The sequence below is a fragment of the Petaurus breviceps genome, unplaced genomic scaffold, assembly GCF_028583685.1.
Source record: "Petaurus breviceps papuanus isolate PSGF00001 unplaced genomic scaffold, PetGlider_PUasm1.0 66, whole genome shotgun sequence".
Lineage (NCBI taxonomy): Eukaryota > Metazoa > Chordata > Mammalia > Diprotodontia > Petauridae > Petaurus > Petaurus breviceps.
This window is the reverse complement of record NW_027186442.1, coordinates 79,871-104,269: the sequence shown is the minus strand read 5'-3', so window position 1 is coordinate 104,269 and position 24,399 is coordinate 79,871. Positions and strand designations below refer to the sequence as shown.

Below are 24,399 nucleotides of genomic sequence, written 5' to 3'. Positions count from 1 at the left end.
AGATGCTATTCTCTACCTGGCTCACAGAGTAGTAAAGCTGATAGTAGGGCCCATAATGAACAAAAGTGTTAGAGAAGGGCTACTAATTTCAATACTTCCAGGATCTACATTTTTAGAGGAAAGGATGCTTCTTCCATGAGTACAGAGGAGAACCCTTCTACATCTTTGTAGATAGTTAGCTATAAAAAACAAATCATCATGGATGACAGCATAGACTAGCCAGGACTATTCATTTGCAAATGTGAAGAACTGTCAGCAATTACTGATGCATACAAGCCTACTTTCTCATTCTTCTCCTTGATGAAAATATAAAAAGGGAACAAGTTAGGCTTGTGCAGATTATTTTCTACAGTAGTTCTTACAAGTGATTGAGAAAATATAAAATCCTCCTATGTGTATTATTCAGTTATTTTATGATTTCATAAAAAAAAGTCTTGAAAACTTTCCTTAAACAAGGTTTCTCCTACACAAATGTTAAAACTACATAAGATTTATTATATAGTGATATTTATCTACTTAGCATTGATAAAAATTATGGTAAAAAACAGATATAAGCGTTGTGAATGATATAATGATACCCTGCACAATGACCATTGAAAAATATGGAGAAAAATAGGAACTAAAATTATTTTGCAACATTTTGATGGATTAACAATGTAGGAAACCCCCACCCCCAAATCTGGTGGCCTAAAAATAAAAAGTTCCCAACTGCTATTGAAGAAAAAACAATATAATAAAGTATGCAAGGACTCAATGAAAATGGATGGTCTGATCCACTGTAGGAAAAGCTACTTGTTTTCTGGATAAAAGACTGTAATGTTAATGAGATTTAAGATCTTGCCCACCCATTAATAGGCCTCAGGTGGAGACCATTAAGGAAAGCTTGCTGAGGAGAGATTTGCTTGTAGGAAGGCTTTCACACCTTTTGTTAAGCTCTAATTACAGACCTAGTCAAGTTGGTTTTGATGCCTTCTGGTTCTGAGAAGTGTATAGATACTCTGAGTTGCTATTTTGCTTTGGGGGCTTGCTTATGAGAAGGATCTTGTGATTCTTTGGTCAAGATTCTGAGTGGCTGTATATTCAGAGCTCCCTGACTGCTCAGATGTAAAGGCTCTCTTGATCCTGGTATGTGTGTGAAGTATATAGTTGATTCAGACAGTCAGAGCTCTGTCTGTTGGTCTTTATTTCTCTGTATTTTCTCTGAAGTTTGGGGTACTGACTTTTCCCTTGAACTAGTGAAGGGAATTAAAAAGGATTGATGACCCCTTAAATAGCTATGTTTCCTAGTAAAGCAGATCTAAGAATCTGTGCCAGCAGTCATCCTGAGTATGCCAGTGTAGTTGCCACTCACTACAGAGACACCTGCATTTTGGTCTAAATAGTTATTCCAACCCTGCAGTTTTGTCTAAAGGATCCTCTTTCACAATTGTAAAAGTATTTGGTTACCTCCCCTTGCCTCCTACCCTTGAACAAGTAATGTCTTATTCTGATAAATCCTGCCAGCTATGTGGCAAATACTCCCTTATAAGTCTTCCTTTTCTTGAGTGATTCCCCTTTTCTCTACTCCTCCCTCTCCTGTGAAAGGTGTTATCTATGAAAGGTGTTACCTAGCCTAAGTTGCCACAAAATATTGCTGATTGAGTACTATAAGTGGATCTAAAAAGTATAAAAACTAAATCAGTACTCTAGGAAGTTGAAACTATTAGCAGTTTCCTTAACATGCTCATGTTTCTTTGTTTTCAGTTTGCCATTCTGTCTTTGAACCAAGTCATCAGACCCCCACTAGTGAGTAAACTTTTCCCAAGAAGCCCCAACAACAAAAGCAGTAATGTTCTTCAAATATTAATCATCATACATACTAATCACAGATGTTATGGCAATCATGGCAGTGAAGCAACAAAGCCTTCTCAGTGAAATCCCTAGCAATTGGACAACATTTTTGGAATTGGACAACAATATTGGAGCATGTTTGAAAATCACTAAGTGCTTGCTTGATATCACAAGGCGTTAGCCTTTTATGGTATTTCCTGCTTCCTCTCTATGTTAACTAACCAATATGAGCCTGGACTTCCTCTTTCCTTATTGAGTCATGCCATTAATACCAAAGGTCTGAACATATTTTCTTAAGTTGGAAAGCCTCTGTTGTTTATGCTTATACATTCCCTAGTTTTGAATTACTTCTCCCTGAATTAATAGTGTACTTTAAAAATTTTAAGTTACTCTTCAGGTGTGAAAAAAAAATATATTGAGTAGCACTTCTTTAAAAATAATCCTGTAGAAATATTTTAAACTTACCAGGTATGGTTAATTTGTCAAATAGAGGAATTTTGCCTCTAGATTCTTCTTCTTCTTCCTCTTCTTCTTCTAATAACAAAAAATTCATAATTTGCAATATGATTATTGAAAAATGAGGATGTCAGTAATAATTTATATTTCTAAACAGCAATTAGTAATGAAAATATATATTCAAAGTAGATCACATATTTAAGAAATATTTTTTCTTATTTGGTTTGGTTGAAAAATTATTTTTGTAGTGAACTATTTACCTAATAAAGAGAACACTGGCACTTACGATTAAACAAGTCCTTTGCTTGATCATAGGTTTTTGGGTATCCATCCAAAATGTAACCTTGGTTTTTACATGGCATAGACTTTAGTTTATCCTTCATGAATCTAATTACATATTGATCTTCCAAGCGACCTAAAAATAAACAGGAAATATGCTGCATATAAAGTACCCAGGTGTCTAACGTTCAAAATTACAGTATCAAGATTAGCGTATTCAAGAAATACATCTCTGAAGACTTCAGCTTATTTTTCAGAAATTCTAAAGTTTTAAATTAGCAGTTTCTTAGTCATATACCTTTTGTCTCACTCTACCAGCAATAAAAAATGGCACATTTAATTTTTCCTATACTTAAATTTCATCCATATATGCTAGATTATGACTGTCTCTTTTAGAACATTATTACATCTTTCAATAATTTAAATTTTATGTCAAAGACAAAATGACTAAAGTTATAATTTTATTTAAATTTATGGAAATAGTTTTTTTTATCACCTCCCCATAAGCTTTTATCAGGTTCGAAGAAAGATGCAAAATGATTGAGTCTTTGTTCATTAAATATTTCAAGATAATTTTTATCAAAAAATCTATTTTTAAATGTTTTGTGTTTAAATGAAGTGAAAATACTCAGGATGTTAGCAGTAATCTTGGCACTCCTTGGATCTGCTTTTTATATTTCTTTAACAAGCATTAATTGGTACAAAAAAAGATGTACTATGTATTGAGCTACAGGTGATTACTTTATTCCTTGGAAATATTTTGAGAAATGAATCCAATGGTCTTATCTTCAAGTGACTTCATTCTTTTTTTTTTTTTAAAGCAATTGGGGTTAAGTAACTTGCCCAAGGTTACACGACCAGTTGTTTTTGTGTGTGTGTGTGGGTGTTAAGTATCTGAGGCCAAAACCAATCCAGGGTCCTCCTGACTCAACTCGGGCCATCCCATCGCTCTTTCTCCCTGTGCCACCTAGCCGCCTCTGGTGACTTCATTCTTGCAAAAGATCTGTCTCCTTGGAAGTATACTTAACACACTTCAGACAGTATCAAACTTTGTGACAGGAAGTTTTAAATTCTTGCTTCAAAGTCAATTAGCACAAGCCCAACTGGATGACTTACAAAAATTTCCATAATCATTTTATTATACATATTGAATCCCCAAAGAGAAAATCATTAATAAAATTGACCTGTGGTGCTTTTATGGCCTAGAATGAACAGAAGGTCAATAGGTTTGTCTCTGAAGAGAACTTTGACATGAGTAACCTAGAAGGAAGGAAGCACTTGAGACAGATAATTTTGTTATAGTAAACAAATTTTAGGGAGGACAATGGTTTCAAGAATCAATCTTTAAGTATTATTCCCTTTTTTCTTGGGCCCAATGAAAATGCCATCTTTTTTTCCTTTGTCCCAAAGATAAACTCTTCCCTAGGATGCCGTAAACTTTTTGAAGTTCAGATACACTTATATTCTTTACTGTATATATTCTAAAAGTCTACTAAACTATGAGTATTCACGAAATATTTGACTAAAAGAGTTAAAAAACCTTTTGTACTTTCAAAAATCTATTATTTTGATCCCTTTTCTGTAAATATGATAAGCCAATTAAAGAAACATTTTCTAAGGGCCTATTCTGTAAAAGCACTGGGCTGGATGTCGGGAAGACAAAGACAGATCCTGACCTCAAGAAGCTAACATTTTATTGGGGAAATATGACATATAAATATAAATGATATACTGGATATGCCCAATGTTTTCTCCTTGATTCTCTGTTCAGTACCAAAGAGAAGTGGAAGAGAGACCCAGCTAAGGATAACAATCAGGGTTGTATTGGGTACAATGGCAGAACTCTTAAGAGACAACATGGAGGCAGTCATGTGTGTATGTGCATGCACATGTGTGCATGCACATGTCTCACCCTTACAGGGAGGCTGCATATAACCTGCCTATGTATGTACAGTGGCCTGGCAGGAAGTAATACTGAGGCTACATGCTATTGTGCATCCTTCTTCCAGAAGTGGACCAATGACATCAGGAGGGTGATGTCTTGACTTGCAAGTGAATTGTATTTAAGTGAGGCAGAGCTGTGCAGTCATCAGCCTCAGTCTTTCCTCCAGAGTCACTGGAATCCAGGGGCAAGACAAAGGTGAGGATGATTGGCAATGGCCCCAGATGCAGTGGGAGACCCTGACCTTTTTAAACTAAGGTCTTTCCCTGGTCTTAGTTTGTTTGAGGCAACATCCACTCAGTGGTTAAAGGCTAGGTTAGGATTAAGGCAAAAGAATCCATTTGGGAGGGGAAGAGTTTCTGGCCAGAAAAGAAACAACTGTTATTTATATTCACTCTTAGCCCATCAAAACCTAAACAATAAGCAAATGAGACTTGGGCTGGGACCAATTATTGGCCAATCAATGAGAGCCAGAGTGATTTGGTTACATGCTTGGGGAATATGGGAGATACTGACTAACTACATTCCCTGAGATGGATAATGAGGAATGGCAGACTCCCTGATTAGTGGTTTATTTTTTGGGGTAGTTACTAAAAGGGAGGGTAAAAAGAAAAACTTTCTCCTACCTCTCCAGTCAAGAGCTGGATGACAGTAAAATTTTGGCTCTTCCCAAGAGATGTTGAAGGCAGGGTGCTGGAGAATGCTTCCCTTCCTAAAGCTGTGATTGTGAGGACCATGCAAAAAGATTGGAAGGGGGAGTCCAAGATATGGACTTTAGCAGGAGCTGTTGGATTCAGCTGCTGGACAGTTTTAATGCTGTACCTTCAATGAACTCTAATCTATATATGAGTGAATACTTGGACAGTCAGGGAGATCAGAATCTCAGTGGGATGGGGGCAGCTAGGTGGTGCAATGGATAGAACATTGGCCTTGGAGTCAGGAAGACCAGAGTTCAAATTTGGCCTTAGACACTTACTAGCTGTGTGACCCTGGACAAGTCATATAATCCTGATTGCCTCAAAAAAATCTCAGTGGGCCAAGGTGAACACACACCAAATAGATTATGAATTATTGCTGGGAATTATGAATTATTGTTGGGAATAACAAGAGTAAACCCTCATCAAAGCACTAAGATGAAAAGTCAGGTCCTGGGCCCCATCTTCACATGTTCAAAGGGATTGAAAGGGACTTAGGACCTAGGTGTGTGAGACCTTTCTCACTGCTAGGTAGAGCAAAGGATCTGTATCTCCTTGAGAGTGGAACACTATCTGTTGATTTTCACAGATTATATGCACCCTGAGTGTTGAGGGCCAACTCTAAGTTATGCAGGTAGAAGCAGCCAGCTTCTCAAAGCTGCTCCCAGGCCAACAGGATGTTGGCTCACCACTCTCCATGACGTGCAAAGAACAAAACACCCTTAATTCTTGCTCCTCCTATACGGGAACACTAGATAAAGAAAGGACACGATAGCCTTCAAGGTCTGCCTGACGTTATGGGAATATAATGACCAATAGTTACCTTCTTTGTCGCTTTGCTCTATAAAAATCTTGTTCAGAGAATCAATAAATGGAGTTCTATCCTGAACTACCCACCTGTCCTGGTTCATGTCACGCCTCTGCTCACCCTTGATGCTGGCATCAAGTGGCCCCTGTCACCTGAGCAGTTGCTCTAGCCCTCGTTTCCCCTTCTCATGTCAATAAAAAGTAAGTGCTCTTGTGCATGGGAGTGCTCCTGCCCACTACCACACATACTTTGCATAGATAAATATAAACATGACAATTTGAAAAGAAGGGAGAGAGTACTAACAATCAAAGGGGTCAGGAAAGACAAGCAATTGCAGGAGTTCTGATGGATCTCTATTTGGTTTAATATGTCAGTACAGAGATGCATTTTACCTCAAGAAATTGTGCCTTTCCTGTGACTTCCTAATTAATGATGACAACAATTGCTTTTCCAATTAGAGTACATTTTCAGACAATAATTATGCATATATCTTGGTTCAATTACAGTTTATGATATGTGCTGTTTCTGGTAGACATGGTGTTTAACACAGGTTTTATATGCAGGAAGATCATAGAAAGAAGCATGGACATGTAAGCAGGTTGCAGGATAAAGCAGTATAATCATGTCTATTATTATTATTACTACTGGAGTGGTGCATATAAACAAGCTATATCTTATTGCCAAAATGACTTGTGCACAAAAGGAGACATAATTGAAGATGTATGATCATCATTATCATCATTAAAATAGTAGATATTAATGATGTTTTAAAGGGTGTAAACTGCCTTATAAATATTTTCTCATTTGAACATATTTATAGGAAAAATTGTGCCTAGAAACAGGCGAACTAGTTCTAAGACTCAGTTACATATAGTATGTGTATATATACATATAGTTATCCTTGGATTATAAAAAGACCAAAGGAAAGAGTTTCTGATCATGGATTTGTTAAGATATACTATGAGAAAGTGATGTTTAAACATGAATAAGGTTTACAAATGATGAGAAGGAACAAAATGGCTACAGTTTGTGCTCGTGGAGGAAATACCTACTCCAGTGAAGTCACTCAAAGTATCAGATTTCCTAGTCTGAGAGGGCAAGAAGGAAATAAATTAGATAAAATTTAGGAAAACTAGTTATTTTTCATGTTTTCCAAAGGTTGGTTTATATTCGTCCAAAGTTGTTTATAGATCTAAAACCTGTCTATTCTTTTCCACTTACAATCTTTGTTTTTAATAAAGAGGCAAGAATCAGAAACACCTGTTTTGAACATCACCCATCATCATGTACTTGCTGTGTGACTGTGGGTCAGACGTTTAACCTCTTGAGTCTCAGTTTCCTCATTTGATAAAAATAACTCAGGGATTCTATGACGCTTAGATGAAATAGTGTACCAAAATGCTTTGCAAACCTTAAATTGCCACAAAAACAGCAGCTATCATTATTACCGTTTTCTTTGTTATCACTTAAAGTTGTTACATACTGGTATTCATACATGCTGGTGGGAAAATCCATAGTTAAAAGATGAAACTACAAATTATGAGAAAAATTAGTGATCTAGTTGATATTTTGCTAATATTTAAAAATAAAGTGCAACTTATACACAGATTTACATTGTTTAAAAGGAGAATTAGGTTTGGAAAATTCATTTCCTGTGATCTAGGTGTAATTTTCCGGATGGAAAAAAAAAGACATAACCTCAGATGCTTACACATTACCTCCATTCTGTTCCATGCTTTCTTTGGCTCCATCTAAGAGTTCTTGAATCTCTTCTAAATTTTCTTCTTCTTCTTCATCATTATCAGTTTCTTCTTGTTCTTCTCCTTCTGTTTCTTCTTTTGGTGCAACAAGAAGCTCCTGGATACCAAATAAGAGTTCAAATAGGATAAGATAAAAAACTGGTTTTCTCTGAAAAGTCATTTGGGACATGATCTTAATCCTTTTATCAGTTACTAAATATATCTGCCTGCCAAGGTAACTCTTCTGGCCCTCTTCTACCCTATTTTTTCTCCTGCCAATTTCATTCAATTCCTAGGTTTTAATTATCATCTCTATTTGATGACTTCCAAATGTGCACCTCTAACCTCTGCCTTTCCCTCAAAAACTTTAGCCTTTTATTTCCAACAAAATGCTGGGTATGTATCTCTCCCTGAATGTCTCATCCCTACTATAACCACCTTACTTCACATCCTTTATCATTTCTCTGGACAACAGCCTCCTAAAGTGGCCTTTCTGTCTACAATCTCTCCCCCTTTTCATTCATCCTTCATATGATTGCCAGGGTAGTTACTGCACATATATTTGCACATTAATTGCACAGGATAAGGCACTGATCTGGTCACATCATTGTTCTACTCACAAATTTTCATTTATAAAGCTGGAATTAAAGAACTGCCAAAATTTGGTTTCAACCACTTTTCAGGTATCATTTTATACTATTTCTGCTTCACACATTTTATATTTCGGCTATAACAGATGACTCATCATCTCCCATTCTTGCCCTGTCTTATCTCACTTTGATACCTTTGCTCATATTCTTTCCCATACTTAGAAAAGAATCTCTCCATCCTATCTACCTATTGAAATCCCTCCCTCACTTTAAGACACAACTTAGGTGTTGCCTTCTCCTCAGTTTGATATTATCCTGATGACTTTCAGGGAATAAGCCACAGATTACCATATACTGTTACAACTGTAAGAGACTTTAGAGGTCTTCTAGTCCAACCCTTTCATTATATACAAAAGGAAACAGGTCCAAAGTGGTGAATAGATTTGCTTAAGGTAAGTTAGTAGCACAATCAAGACTGAAAACCAGACCCATAATCTATAGCTAATAAAGACTTTAGAGACCATCTGGTTCAACACCCTCTTTTATAGGTAACTATTGGCTCAAAGGGCCAGTTGCATGGGACTATCATTTCTAACACTTTACCTACAGATGAAGAAAGGGTTCCTGAGGCAACTTGAATTAACTACGGTATGTCCCCAGGTGAACTCATTAACTTTCCACCAAAGCCCACCCTGCTTCCTGATTTTTTCAGTTTAGTTGTTTTCAATTCATCCTTCCAGTCATTTCAGCAATCTTGAAGTCAGTTTTCCTTAACTCTTCACTCTTCTAACTCTACTCATCTAATCAGCTGTTAAATCCTACTATTTCTTCCTCTGCAACATCTCTCATTCCGATTCTCTTCTCTCCACTCACAGAGCCACCACCCTAGTTTCTACTCTCATCTCCTTTTCCAAGAAATCCCCAATTTCCTCCCCTGATTCAAGTCTTGCCCCTGTCTAATCAGTCCTCTAACTGGTTGCCACAGTGATATTCCCAAAGCATGTGTCTGACCATTCCACCCCCTGCTCGGTAGATTCCAGCGGCTCCCTCTTACTTCTAAGACAAAATGTAAACTCCTCTGCTGGTATTTCAAACCCTTTACAACCTGGGCCCAACCAAACCTTGTAGATTTTCTATATATGACTCCCTCTCATGAACTCTACAATTCAATCTGGCTTTCTTGTTTTTCCTCACATACAACATGTTATGTCCTACCTCTGTGCCTTTGCAAAGGGTGTCCCCATGACTAGAATACATGGCCTCCTCACCTGCCTCTCAGCAACCCTAATTTCCTCCAAAGCTCAGCTACATAAGGACTTTCCTGATCTCTGTGATCCTCCAGTCCCCCCTCCCCCTTTTTGCTGGTACAAATTACCCTGTATTTACTTCATAATACTGTCTCCTCTAAGAGAACGTAAGTTTCTTGAGGTCAAAGACTGTTTAATTTTTGTCTTTATAATCCCCAGCATCTAGCACAGTTCATGGAAATAACATACACTCAATAAATGCTTGTTGATTGATTGACTGATTTGACTAAAATCTCATAGGCTGACTCTCAGTTCAATTCTTAGTCATATTGAGAATCATTCTGATCAATCCTATGTACATCATTTGTATTTTCAACAAGTCTTTAAAAACAGGGGTACCCCAATCTATTCAAAAGCCTTTTAAAAACTTGAGCCCCTTCAAAATATCTTGATGAGTGTTCATAAGAGCAAAAATAAAATTTTTAAAAGGTTCACTTTTAAAAATCAAGTGAGTTCTTAGGATGAAAAAAAAGATAAAACTGAGCCACTCTTTCCTTTTCACTTTTGTAAACCATTAAGTCCCAAATTTTTAGAATGTTTAAGGAACTTTCAGTATAAGGAACATAGCAGGAACTCAATAAACACTCGTACCACAAATCTGGATTGTTTATAAGCTTCCCCTTCCTCCTCCTTTTTCTTTAAGTTTATACTTACAAAAAAAAAAAGATGTGCATAGAACTCCTAAGGGTGATTTTTAATTACATGGTGGGTCCCAATTTGTAGATTATTAGAGTTGAAAGAGACCTGAGAATCATAGAATGATAGAATATCAGGACTCAGAGGGTTCTACAAGTCATCTAATCTAACCCTTTAATTTTCAGATAAGGAAACTGAGCCCCAGAAAGATAAAGAAACTTATCCAAGGTCATAAAGATGGATGGATTAGAACCCAGATCTTATAGTTCTAATTCCAACGGCCTTCCTATGGAAATAAATACAGCCTAATTCTATAACTCAAGAGTTTTATAAAGATCTCTTTACATTCAGTTTTTCAGTGAATGATGTATTTTCCTCTAATGAGTTACATATTTATTATACAAAGAAAACTGTTGATTTCAAAAAAGTCAGAAATGGAAATTCAAAACATGGTTCAAAGGAGCAAATATGAATTTACCAGCCTTGCTATGGCTTCAGTAATCACATCCTTTATTTTAATGTGGTGTAATTTGTAGTGCTTGCACACTTCTTCCGCAATAGATGTTTTCCCCACTGCAGGAGGACCGAGAATACAAATCTTAACAGGCTAAAAAATAAAAGAGATATAAAAATACAGTTTAGGATGACAGATCTAGTTTGGAAGGGACCTTATAAGTTATCTAGTTCAACCCTCGGTCAGAGAGGAGAAAACTGAAGCTTAGCAGTGATTTGTTCTTGTCCAAAGGTAGGAAGTGTAAAAATTGTGATTTAGATTCATCCTAACCTAACTTCTAAATCAAACGCTCTTTTCAGAATATTGTTAGTAACAATGCAATCAGGGATTGGCCATTGATAGCTCATCTTCTAAGGACTTTCAACTTCTAAGAAGAAGTGCTATATGTGTCAGTATTTCTTTTAAAATTATAAAACCTCACTGTCCATCTCCAGAGAAAGAACTGGTGGAGTCTGAATGTAGATCAAAGCATACTTTTCCTTTCTTTTTCCTTTTTTTGTCCGTGTTTTCTTTTGCAGCATGACTAATGTGGAAATGTGTTTTGCATGACTACACATGTATAACTTCTGTCTAATTGCTTGCCTTCTCAATGAGGGGGGAGAAGAGGGAGGGAGGGAAGGAGGGAGAGAATTTGGAACTCTAAATTAAAAAAAATGTTAAAATTGTTTTTATGTGTAATTGGGAAAAATACTACATTAAATTTAAAAAAATTATAAACTTCCCCAAAGTTAATTTGTAATAGTAGAATGAATTAAGTCATGGGAGTATATATATATAGATTCCATGTTCCTTTATCATTGTGAGCTTTTCAATAACGACCCTAACACTGGTTCACAAGAGTACTTTATAGCTTACAAAGTACTCTCTTTACAATAACGCTATAAGGTAAATTGTAGAAGTATGATTTTTTTCTTAACAGATGAGGAAAATAAGACTCAGGAGGTGAAAGAGTTGATTTGGTCCCCCAAACGGTAAATGTCAGAGCTGTTACTCTAACTCAGCTCTTATTTGAAATCAGACATTCCTGATACAACATCAAGAAATTAGAAAAGCTTCTAGTAGCTTTTATAGAAGTGAAATAATCACTATTTCACTTCAAGTCATTTAGAAAAAAATTAAACACCCTAATTCTCCACTTAATTTATGCTGGTTTTTAGTTCTTCTGTGTTTTATGTGTGTGTGTGTGTACATATATATATATTTATTTACAAATGCTAGTGAATATTTGGGAGGTGAGGGGGAGGAAAGAACACATCAGAGTCTGGTGATATAGTCAACAGTATTTACATTTGTTCTATAGATTAAAATAATAAAGAATTATTGACTCAATAAACATGGAGCCTAATTTCTTCATAATTATGGTTTATGGAAAGAATCTGGCCTTTAATCACACCTTTTTATTTAGTACATTTATTTGCTATTAGAACTTAAAAATGCACTTTGTATTTGGAAAGTAATTATTTTCTCTATTGAAATGCCATTTTAGAAGTTTTCAAAAGCTATAACTAAGTATACAATCAGACTAATTCGGCATGCAGAATGTTATCATTTTTATAAGGATCCAGCAGATTTTTAAAGAGAAGACAGATTTTAAAAATCAAATCAAGAGAAACTGTGTCTATATCCCTTATGGTAAGCAGCAGGAACTAAATAACTATGTTACTTTTGTTACTTTAATGATAAAATTAAATTAATAAAAAAATATATATATTTTTTTCAGAAGCAACTGTTTGAAAGTCTTAAAAATTTGTATTGTTCACTGTAGTTAAAAATACCAGTTTTTGGGGTGGCCAGGTGGCTCAGCAAGTAAGAGCCCCGGCTCCAGTGAAATAACTGGCCATGTAACCTTGAGCAAGTTACTTAACCCTGATAGCTTAAAAAAAAATACCAGTTTTCCCAGAAAATCTCTCTGATAACCCTTTATTTAAATTATTTCATCAAAAATATTTTTTTCTTAAAAATGTTAGGGCACAGTGACAAATCCAAATTTATGACAAAATATTTATAATTAGCATATAATTTTTAAAATAGTTTTTGCATCAATACTAAACAAATGTTGCTAGTAAGTGTTCTAAAGAATACAAGTTATTTTAACAAAAAGTCTTTACATTTTATATCGCAAATTCTATGAATTTATATACAGAATCCACCCTTGGCTTATTGTAAAGAAAGTATATATTTAACATTAAGAAAATTATCATAATAATAAACCATAACCCCTGGAGCTGGAAAGACCACCTTGCTCAACTTCCCTGCTTTACTGTCATCTCTACAGTATACATATAGCAGCTGAAACCCAAGAGATACATTTCCTAATTTGAGTATTAAGTTCCCTAATGTTGGACAAAGAGAATTATAATTCTCTTATGAAAAGCATTTATTAATGGGTAGCTAAAGGAATATTTAGGGGGAAATGATTCTTTGATATGATATTTGATATGATATTCTTTGATATTTGTTTAGAGCAGCTTATGCAAAAACTAACATATTGGTATGATGTTTACAATTTTTCAAAGGGCTAGATTGAAAGCCAGGTGTCATTGTTACAAACTTTAAATTCTAGTAAAATTTTTATATTTGCCTTTTCTAGTTCCCAGTAATCAGTCGGTATACACAGATTTTTAAAAATGCCAATTTTTTTTCCCAAGCTTCTCTTATGCAGACAGAATCTTAGTCAAACAGATTAATCTAATGAAAAATCATTTTCAATTTATGTCAGACATGATGGTTGCTAGTGGTTCTTATTTTCTATTTTTGATCCCAATTCTTGTTACAGTTTAAATTTTTAAACATATCAATTCCCCTGTATTGTTAGGATTAAAGGGGCCAGGTAGGTGGTGCAGAGAATAGAGCACCAGCCCTCCAGTCAGGAGGACCTGGGTTCAAATCTGGCCTTAGACACTTAACACTTACTAGTTGTGTGACCTTGGGCAAGTCACTTAACCCCAATTGTCCTGCCTTCCCCCCTCCAAAAAGAAAGAAAATAAAAGGATTAAAGAACAAATATATCTTTATCTTAGTACTTTAAATTTTAAAACAGTTATTTTTTTTTTACAAATAAGAAGTTTAAATAACATTTAGGAAATAATTACCAATAATCCTCTATTTTGCTTGTATTCTTTGAGGATATTAGCTATATTTTCCACAAATCCTGATTGGGAAATCCACCTAATGTTAAAATTTTCTTTCACAAATAAAGCTTCCATTCTTAAGTTGACTAACAAATGGTCAAGTTGTCCTTGCTAAAAGATAAAGAATAAGTGAATATTTAATTAACAAATAATTAAAAGGTTCCATCTAAGTTGGTAAATACTAATAATTCAGTTATTACAGTTCCTTAATTCACATAGTACTTTCTTACAACACTATGAGGCAGTTAATACAAGAAGAAACAAAATAATTAATCATGAAAATCAATGAATCAATTAGTATTTACTATTATATCAATTATAACATTACTATATTTCTAAAAGTTCTATCTATATTTTCTGTCTTATAGTAGATAGCAATATTTGCTTTCTACAGGTAGTGAAATAGCATAAAAATGGGAACATATTCCAAAAAAAAAAATGGGAACATATGTAAAGACTAAATACAGTATTCTTAAATACACCACAGTCATATAGTTCATTCCTAAAAACCAGTTAATTTATAAAAGCAGTTCAACAGGAGGATAAGATACAAACCCAGAAAACTTCAGTGAACAATGTTGTCTAAGTGTTTTAAAAATCAGAAAACAAATTATCACATGAGGTCTGAAGAGGAAGATTATTATCAGCTTCAGAAGATAAAAAAAGTCTTCCTGAAGGTGTCTTTCGATTTTGATATTTAAAGAGGAAACATGAAAATCAACAGTGAAAGAGGGGGAAAGAGAACATACAAGACAAAGGGAACAGCAGTGTCAAAAAGGCACACAGACAAAAGAGTGTGGAGAGTGGAGGTGGAAAATGAGGAGAGAGAGAGACAGACTGACAGAGACAGAGAGAATCCTGCTTGAAGGTAGTAGGGAGGAATTGCATCGAGGGGAGTAATATGAGAAAAAGCTAGTATTTTATTTTTTTGCCTTTTTTTTGGAGGGCAGTTGGGGTTAAGTGACTTGCCCAAGGTCACATGGCTAGTTTTTTTTGTGTTAAGTGTCTTAGGCTGGATCTGAACCCAGGCCCTCCAGACTCCAGGGCCAGTGCTCTATTCACTGAGCCACAAAGCCACCCCAAAAGCTAGTATTTTAGAAAGTTGAGTGGCACTAGGTTGTAAAGGGCCTTGGAAGCTAGGTACAAGAGTTTGAACTTTACTTAGTATGTAAAAGTGAAGGCCTAAAATTTTCTGAGCAGAGAGATAAAATGTCAAGAGCATATGGATTAATATAGCAGCTTAGCCAGTAATGACTAAAACCCATTAATGACTGAAGTCATTGTAGACTGTGCTGCATCAATACAAGGCCACTTAATTATCATACCTGGCACAGTGCCTTGCACTTAGTGTTTGAAAAATGATGTTTAATGTATGTTCAGAGACTGAGATGGCAGCAAATTAATGAAATATTGACTGATATTACCTCAACAATTCTTACATTTCTATTTGTACTATTTAAACTCAAATGGATTTATGATTTCATCAGTTCAGGAGTTCCCTCCAATGACACAGATAGTCACCCATCCATGCCTGGTCTTGTCCATCTCCTTCTAAAGACTCCTCATGGCCACATGCTGGAAGCCTTCTTTACTTTTTTGCATCAAGAGGTTATCAGTGAAACACAGATAACATTCCATGTTTTATCCCTTGCATTTACTAGATAACCTATCATACAATTCCTTATCTATGTCTCAATTATACTATAATCTATGACAATGTAGAATATATAATGTACCATATTAACACCAAATGCTATCCGTTGAACTACAACTAGTTTTTCAAAGTTTGATTTCTCAAAACATTTGAGTCAATATTTATTTTGTATAATATCTTCATTCTGCAACTGCTATTCTACTTGGTTTCAATTCCATGGAACAAGACCTATACCCCTGCTTAACTTCCCTCTTTCCTGCCTCCTTTTGTGTATCATTCCCCCCCACCCCCCTCCACTAGATTGTAAGCTCCTTGATGGCAGGGACTGTCTTTCTTTTTTATTAATTGTATCCCCAGCACTTAGTACAGTACCTGCCACATAGTACATTCTTAATAAATATTTAATGGATTGGATTGGACAATCTGGAACCTGTTTAATGATAGTTTGTTTTTTACACAGATGTAAAAGATAGTTCACATTTAATATTTTTCAATAATCCTATTTTAAAAGAGAATAAGGAAGTTAGAAACTTTATACTTACTGTTAATTCTTTGCTTAAAAATGCATTTTCTTTAGCAAATTTTTGGATTTTTCCTGGGCCAACATTTTTACTGATGCACTATTGAAAAAAATAGTAATATTTACATGTAGGTACAATTTCATATTACATTCAAGTAAATGGAGATATAACTGAAAAGCTTAAAAAGTACACCTACAAAACTGAGGGAGATGCACAGGAGTACGAGAAGTGAAAAGGCACTTATCTTGAACAAAGCAGCTATGGCCAAGGGGAGGAGTGACAGTCTGTCTCACACTATGTAAGTGTATTTTAGCTTTGGTGAATCTGGGTCATGATCCACAATTTCAACATCTGCCTACAGATACATTCCAGTTTTTCAAAAGTGTCACTTGAGCATATTTGGGGGGTAGGAAACTAGTTATTTCTTAACCTGATAGCTTTATTTTTGCCCCCCTCACACATTCCTGGATTTTCTTCTACTTGGGTAGGATTAAGCATCTTCAGAGGATGATTCAAAAAGTCAGTCCACATATGGATACTTACAAATTGATAAAATTTAGGTTTGCCTTCAGACAAAGAAGAAACTCTTAGACAGAAGTCCCAGTATCTCCCACCATCCTGCAATCCACCTTCCCCCTGGAGCTGCCCTACCCTTTAGAATCAGCTGAGCAAAACAACCTGAAGAATGAGCATGCAAAAAAATAAGTTAATTAATTAAAATCTTGGACTTACTTTGGGTATTCATCTTGGTCAGCTGACCAAGGGAAGTTTCCTAACATCCCTCAGGGCACTTTTACCCCTCTTCCTAACTCCTGCAAGTGCAACTGTCCAAGACCTCCAGAGAATCCTCCCCTCTCCACTGCCTACTCTGTGCTTCTGATGGGGTGCCTGGGTGCCTGTGCTTGAACCCCAGTTTGTAAAATCACATCTCTCCCTAGTCTCAGAGCATTATCTCTGCCTGCTTCTCCCCATGCCAGTACTCTGCCTAGCAACCATTCATAATCAAGCCCCAGTCAAATGTTTATCTCCCCTTGGTACAATAACAAGCTGCACCTATGAATCCTTCACTAGATTATCTATAAGTGACTCCCTAGCCTATTATGTATATCCTGAATCCCTCATTATGTATGCCTTAGGCTCGGGACATATGTATACTCCTAACATCCATCTTATCAAATATGACATTGATGGGTGGCAGCGTGGTTGGCCCTGACCACTAGCTGACTTAATGACGTCTCGAGCCTAAAACCACACCTCCATGCAGCCTCTCCTTGGACTATTTCCCAGTGAATTCTGGGCAATATGCTTGTGTAGTAGATATTAAAAGTGCATGTTCCTTTAAGAACTGACCACTCCTTAACTCCTCCCAAATCCTGCCCTGACTCAGCTAGTTAGCATATTTGGCACAGGGTTCTACTATATATTATCCTATATAAACTTTTAACTGTAACCCTCTAAGGTTGCAGGTTCCCTAAGAACTCTTGCCCGCTGTATAGAGTAACAATAAATCTTTGCCACCTTGACTTAAAGAATGCTTGAGTCCGTGAATTCATTCTAGACTGCTTTCCAGGGACTCTGGTTATTGGGGTTCCTGGACTCCCTAAACTCCCTGACCACTTCAACTGTGTCACTTCATCCCCACCTTAAGCACCCCTCCCTTCCCCACACTATGTTGCCCACATCCATTTCAGCTTCCCATATACCCATTCTTCCAACTTCCCCACTCAGCTGTTCTTAGTCAAGAATGTAAATACTATTTTATGTATGTAACTACAAAACATCTCCTCCTCTCTCTCTCTTTCTCTCTTCTCTCTCTGTCTCTGTCTATCTGTCTCTCTCTCTCTCTCTCTCTCTCTCTCTCTCTCTCTCTTATATGCCCTAAACTGCAGACAAGGTTTCAAGATTGTTCCATTTTACAATAATTCTAGTCTTTATTTTGAATATTTAATTTCTTAAGGACGAAAAAAAGGAACACTTTCAAAATATGGCTTCCCCTACAGTCCTACTATATAGTTTGTCCCCATAGCATGTAGATGGTTCAGAGTCCCTGAAGGCTATGCCAGAGAAACATAAGCTCTGGAAGGTTCTACAGAGCCAGAAATGCTTGGAGGGCATGACTATTTTACTAAGGTGTGGAGAGGTTATGATCTGCATTAGTGGAGAAGTAGCCACATTAACAAAACCACAGATTTTTAACGTAAGTATCAAAATATGACACTGAAGTGTTTTTTTTTTTTAAGCAATTGGGGTTAAGTAACTTGCTCAAGGTTACACAGCCAGGTGTTTCTGGGTGGGTGCTAAGTGTCTGAGCCCGGATTCCATCCCAGGTCATCCCTACTCTGGGGCCGGTGCTGTTACTTGCTGTGTTACCTGGCTGCCCCACACTGAAGTGTTTTACCTTTAGTATATCTTCTTGTGTATGAGAAGCTTCATCCATTGCGATTAGGTAGTGAACCTTTGGCACGTGGTCAGCTATATTTTGTAAGACTCTGCAATTCAGTAAGTACAATGATCAACCATGGAAAACATAACAGATATGCACTCCCCTGAAACCTAAAGCTGAAGAATTCCAAAGAAGAACACTAGCAAATGCAGTTCTCATCCTATTTGAGAGATTGAGCTTGTTTTATTTTACTATTGCAATAATGTAGAAAAGTTTAGCATTTCTTAGATATGTTCAGATAAATTGTCAAGAGTGTTCAGATATATTGTGAATTTTAAGAGGCCAACAGAGTCTCTAGAGCTATAGAAATTCCCAGGTGTAGGCAATATGAAATAACCCTTCATTTTCTCACTGTATTCTCCTTGTTTCTTCTCCTTTTCCTTTCCCCCTCTCTGTAAACCCCCATCCCATTTATCCCCTTTCTTTCCTCTATCTACCCTCTAACATACAAAAAAGTACCTGTTTTGATGCCAGGAGGGAGATTAAAGCTCCAGAAAATGTTTAACAATTGTTCTGTTGTCAGCAAAATTAGTGGGGAATCTCTGGATCATTGAAGTACTACAGAGAGGGTTCAGGATGTGTTTAAATATCACAACTCTAGGTTATCTTTACACATTTAAATGTAGGAAGGGAAGAACTATTATCCTTGATATGTACTGGTGGCACAACTGGAATAAATGTATATGTCCAAAGGAGGTATGGTTCCGGGAAAGGTGAGAGTATCTTAATGAAATTCAGCAGGTGAGTGAATAAATATACTGATTTCAAGATAAACACACCTACTTAATTTCTTATGGCAATGTAGTCTACAAAAAGTCATGGCTGCCTAGGCATTCTCTCAGTAGTGTCCTACTCTTCATGATCCCTTGGGGGTTTTCTTGGCAAAGATACTGTAGTTGTTTGCCATTTCCTTCTCCATCTCATTTTACAAATGAGGAAACTGAGGTAAACAGGGTTAAGTGACTTGTCCAGGGTTGGTCAAAAAATGTCTGAGAGGCCATAATTGAATTCTGGAAGATGAGCCTTCCTGATTCCAAGCTTGGCGCTTTCTCCACTGTGCCATCTCACTGTGCATGCATTATCTTTCGCCAGCCCATTCTTTACTGATAGATTAAGGGGAGATGTGTGCTAGGGAAAGCAGATTAGCTTTCCTCTGCTGGAAGAAATGCATAAATATTACTTTCCACCTCAAAGAGCTTCACCTGGGGTGGAGCAGGGGAGACATATGGCATATATGAAAGACAAATATGTTTTTGGAGAGGGCTCAATGTGTCCATTCAATCAATAGTCAAATCAAGGTTATAATCACATAGATGTTAAGGAGGGGATACTATCTCATTTATATGTGGGAAGTCTGTCCAAAGGAATATCAATTTTGATTACTTTTATTTCTCAAGGCATCTTGGGTTTAGGGGGCTAAATTTTTTTTCTTCCCTACTTATTTATTCTACCATTAAAAAAAAAACTAGAACAATTAACTCTTTTGTCTCATGTACTTTTCATTTATGATTTCCTTATATAGCTCTGAGAAAACAGGCTTTTAATAAAACTCATTGGGATTGAAATGGAGCTACTTGGCTATATTTTTAAATCCAAATTATCTGGCTCTCACTGATTGGCCAATAATGGGCCCGTGTCTAAGCCTCACTTGTTCATTGTTTTGGTTTTGATGGCTCAGAGTGATTGTAAATAGCAATTATTTCTGTTGTGGCCAGAAACTCTGAGGGTCTTCCCCTTCCATTCTGATTCATTTCTGAAGGCAAACCAGGCCATCTTTTGGCTCAATTCTTACCTAGACTTTAATTACTGAATGCCTGTTTCCTCAGACAAACTGAGACCTAGGAAAGATGTTCGCTAAGAAAGGCCAAGGGGAGGTGGCTATGTTGCACAGTGAATAGAGCACCAGCCCTGGTCTGGAGATCCTGGGTTCAAATCCAGCCTCAGACACAACACAAAAATTAGCTGTATGACCTTGAGCAAGTCACTTAACCCCAACTGCCCTCCAGAAAGCAAAAGAAAGAAAGGCCAAGGTGTTCCACTGCATCTGGGGCCATTGCCAGTCGTTCTGACCTATATCTTATCATTCAACTCTGATGACCATAATGACAAGCACAGAAGTAGTTCATACCTTGTTTCAGCTATTGAATTAACACCTTGTTTCAGTTCAAGTTTCTTTTGAGCCTTGTATCAAGTCTGTTAAGAAACAGAATGTGTGAATCCTACAACTTGTGAACCCTAGAACTCATGAAGTCCTGCAACAGGAAGGGGAGGAGCTAATGACCACATATAAAGAGAATTTCCATGTTAAAGAAAGAAGAACTGAAAAGAGGACTGTTACGGTGGCAGTCAAGAAGGAGAAAACTTGTGATATCCCAGCAGTCTGTTTATCTGTTCTGTCTGTATTGATGTTTGTTTGTAATACTTTGTACAGAAGCCCTTGGACCTTACTGGAAGCCCTGAAAGAAGATTTTCTGGTCTGTTTACAGAAGTCCTGGAGGAGGGTTTTGGAAGTCCTGGGACTTTACTGATGATTTGTGCTAACCTCTTGGACTTTGTGGGTCTGTGTTGATTTCTATGTTGATGATTTGTGTTGAGTTGTCAGACCTTGTTGGTGGGTCTAACTTGATTTCACAGGCAGATAGTGAATTGATGATGGTGCCAGAAATGTGTATGAATGTCATTGTGGCTCTGTCAAGCTTTGTCTTCCCAGAAACAGGAACTGTGAAGGACTTGAAATGGACTGGACAATGTGAACTTCATTATGGAATGGGAACTGGACAAGGAGCTGGAAAGGAACTGGGAGCTGCCTGCCTTTGAAACCAGGTGACAGTTGGAGGTGGGACCTTGGAAGAGGAACCATGGAAGCTGAGAGCCAGCCTAGAGTCAAGCTGAAAGAAGACTTTACTTGTACACTGGGTACTGACTGAGAAGATTATGATTTACTGTGACCTATGGGTGGAGAGCTTTGAATTTTGTACTTTGTGATGGAATTAAGGATTTTGTGATTGACTAAATGAATGTATTTTATTTAAAGCTATGTGACCACTTTGGTGAAAACTATGTGGCCATTTTAGTGATAAGTTGTTGAGTTGTGACATGGTGAATGCTGCATTTTGATTTTCTATTATAAATTGTAACATTGTTAATGCTATACCTTGATTTTATATGAATGTTTTGCTCTGATTTGTTATCATTATGTAATCAGAACCTTGAAAGTTATTCATAGCAGCAGTTCTCTGGAAAGCTGCTTGTGTTCGGCTTTACAATGACTCTGAAGGAAAGAGCAAGGCTGATGACTTTGCACAGCTATGTGTCACTTAAATCCAACTCACTTGCAAGTAAAGACATACTGATGCCAAGACATCCTCAAGAACCAAGGATGAACAATAACTATTCCATCTGTGCTATTAGGTTGTGTAGTGAATACAGTGTCAGGTTTGGAATCAGGAAAACACATCTTCCTGAATTCAAATCTAGCTTTAGACACTTACTAGTTGTGAGACCCTGTGCAAGTCATTTAACCCTGTTTGCCCCAGTTCCTTATCTATAAAATGAGCTGGAGAAGGAAATGGCACATCACTCCAGTATCTTTGCCAAGAAAACCCTCAATGGGGTCACAAAGAATCATATGCGACTGAAATAAGTCAATAATCAATGTCCATTTTGAGCATACTAGGCCCAAGCTAGAAGAGTCCATTGAAAAATGACCCTCACCTTTACTTATTCCATGAAACTTTGCAAACATGTTCGGGCTCCATGGGGAAAGGCACATGTTCAGGGCCCTTGCTAAGGGTTATGTACAACCAAAGACTCTTAGTTGGTCCTCATGTATCCTCATGAGTAGGGTCTATGCTAAAAAGGATTGGTCACTAAGCAGGAAGAATTATCTACTCTCTGCGCTATAGAGAGCTAAGAGAAATGGCTTCTGGCCTCTTTTAAAGTATCCTCTTTTAGGACACAGCCAGTGTTGCCTCTGCCTTAGATGTGCCCCCTGCCCCTCAGTGGTTCCTATGGCCCCAGTAATAGAAGGCACAAAATAACAAGAATATGTATTAGTCTAAGCAAGCCTGAGGCTAGACCTTACATCCCTGGCTGCCTCTTCTGTGTCTTTCCAGGAGTCTAGGATACCAAACAGCAGCCCTAAGAAATGGATATTTCCAGATCTGTAAGTAACCTCTCAAGGTTAAGAGGTGTGGGCCCTGATTCCCCAGAAGGAGATGACTTCAGCTCAGTAAGACACTACAGCTGAAGGGCAAGCCATGAATGGTCTTGTCAGCATAACCATGGACTCATGGGCTGCTCTAACAGTCCACATAGGAGGTTAATATGAAATATTGAATCTGAAGTTGTCTTTATCACATAGTAGAATACAACAGATGGCAGGTTTTTCTTTAATGTTTCAACTATTTGTTAATGTCCATTTATGAGTCTTTTGTGACTTAAGTATTTCTTTTTAGTAGAGGAAATAAAAAATCAGCTATCCCTGATAGCTATTTTATATGTTCTAGGAAGAATTTTCCTCATGCCTTTTAGGGGTGATCCTACATATTAGCATACCTAAGTTTAAGTTAAGAGGTTTTCTCCTGGTTGTGTCCTGCTTTTATCTTTCCATGGAGAACAGTTTTGTCCATGCTCCCAATTTTCTGGTTCCTACCTCTGAATCTGCATCTAGAGTGTGGCTCTCTTAAAATCACCCTGTTGACTTCTTCTCTAGGGCAAGATGGAAATCACCCCCTTCCCCAGGCATGGCTACCCTCCAGCTCCTTCTCAGAAGTCTGTTAGGTTCAAAGTCAAGAAAACTTAGTGAACACCATGTAAATGTCTATGGGAAGATATTTCTATTCCTCCTGTTTCCATAGTAATGCCTTTGGAAAAGAGTAAATCTAAAGTTATACTTACATTTTTATTGTGTATTCCCATATCTATTTCTAAAGCATACACATAAGATTCCTACATAGCATCTTACCTGAGCCAGGTCTAATGTCCTCTCTGGGAGCATAACTAACAAGGAAGGTAGTTCAAAGAAGAAGGTTCAATTCTCTGAGGGATATAAAACTAGAAGGCCAACCTAATTTACAATTTGTAAAGAGGTTGAAGATTTAAAAACCGTTTCTTATCTTTATAGGACCTCAGGGGGTGTGAAAAAGCATAGTGGCACTTACTTTTCTTTTTAGCAACTGCAGTGCAGACTGCTCATCTGACACAATGTGAAAGAAAAAAATCTCAAAGCTTAGAAACAACAGGCATGAAACAACTTTCAGTGGGGTTATCTGTCAGTAATGCTTACCCTGCTAAATCAAGGACATGAATTGCTGGAATTATATTTGTACCATCACCAAAGACTGGTAATGTAGGTGTTTCACCTAACCATGCCATCTGTAAAAAAAAATCAAAGTAATGAACTTTATTTATGCCAATTTCAGTTACTTGTCTAGTTGTCCTGGATAAGTAGTAATTTTTTTTTAGAAGCAAATATTACATGATGACATGATGACAATAATTTAATTACCTGAATACCTGGAACAAATGCTCTAATACCATAGAGCTGTTCATTCTTTAACTGTTGAGAGTTGGAAGGGGACTTTAGAGGTCATCTAGCCTAGTGGTGTCAAACTCAAATAGAAACAGATCCCCCTGTGGGTCACATATTGACTTAGAAAATCACAAATTAACATTATCAATCTTTTATTTTATTTCCAGTTATTTTGTTAAACATTTCCCAATTACATTTTAATCTGGTTTTGACCAGACTGGGGAGTTTCGAAGGCTGTGAATTTGACACCTCTGATAGAATTCACCTCTTACCTGAGGTATAACTATGTTTCAAATATTCCTTAATAAAACATGTTTATAA

General features: G+C 36.8%; 1 protein-coding gene across 1 annotated transcript in view; it reads right to left on the bottom strand.

The window, feature by feature from the left end:
• LOC138173869 (adenylate kinase 7-like) overlaps nt 1-24,399 on the bottom strand; it is a gene marked incomplete at its 5' end in the record, with an annotated part of 127,433 nt that overhangs the window by 24,000 nt on the left and 79,034 nt on the right. The window contains 8 exons of the mRNA XM_069103943.1: nt 2,296-2,364; nt 2,573-2,701; nt 7,729-7,867; nt 10,761-10,889; nt 13,889-14,038; nt 16,124-16,201; nt 18,501-18,591; nt 23,833-23,921. Coding sequence (XP_068960044.1) covers nt 2,296-2,364; nt 2,573-2,701; nt 7,729-7,867; nt 10,761-10,889; nt 13,889-14,038; nt 16,124-16,201; nt 18,501-18,591; nt 23,833-23,921 — 874 coding nt within the window. The remainder of the gene's footprint in view (nt 1-2,295; nt 2,365-2,572; nt 2,702-7,728; nt 7,868-10,760; nt 10,890-13,888; nt 14,039-16,123; nt 16,202-18,500; nt 18,592-23,832; nt 23,922-24,399) is intronic.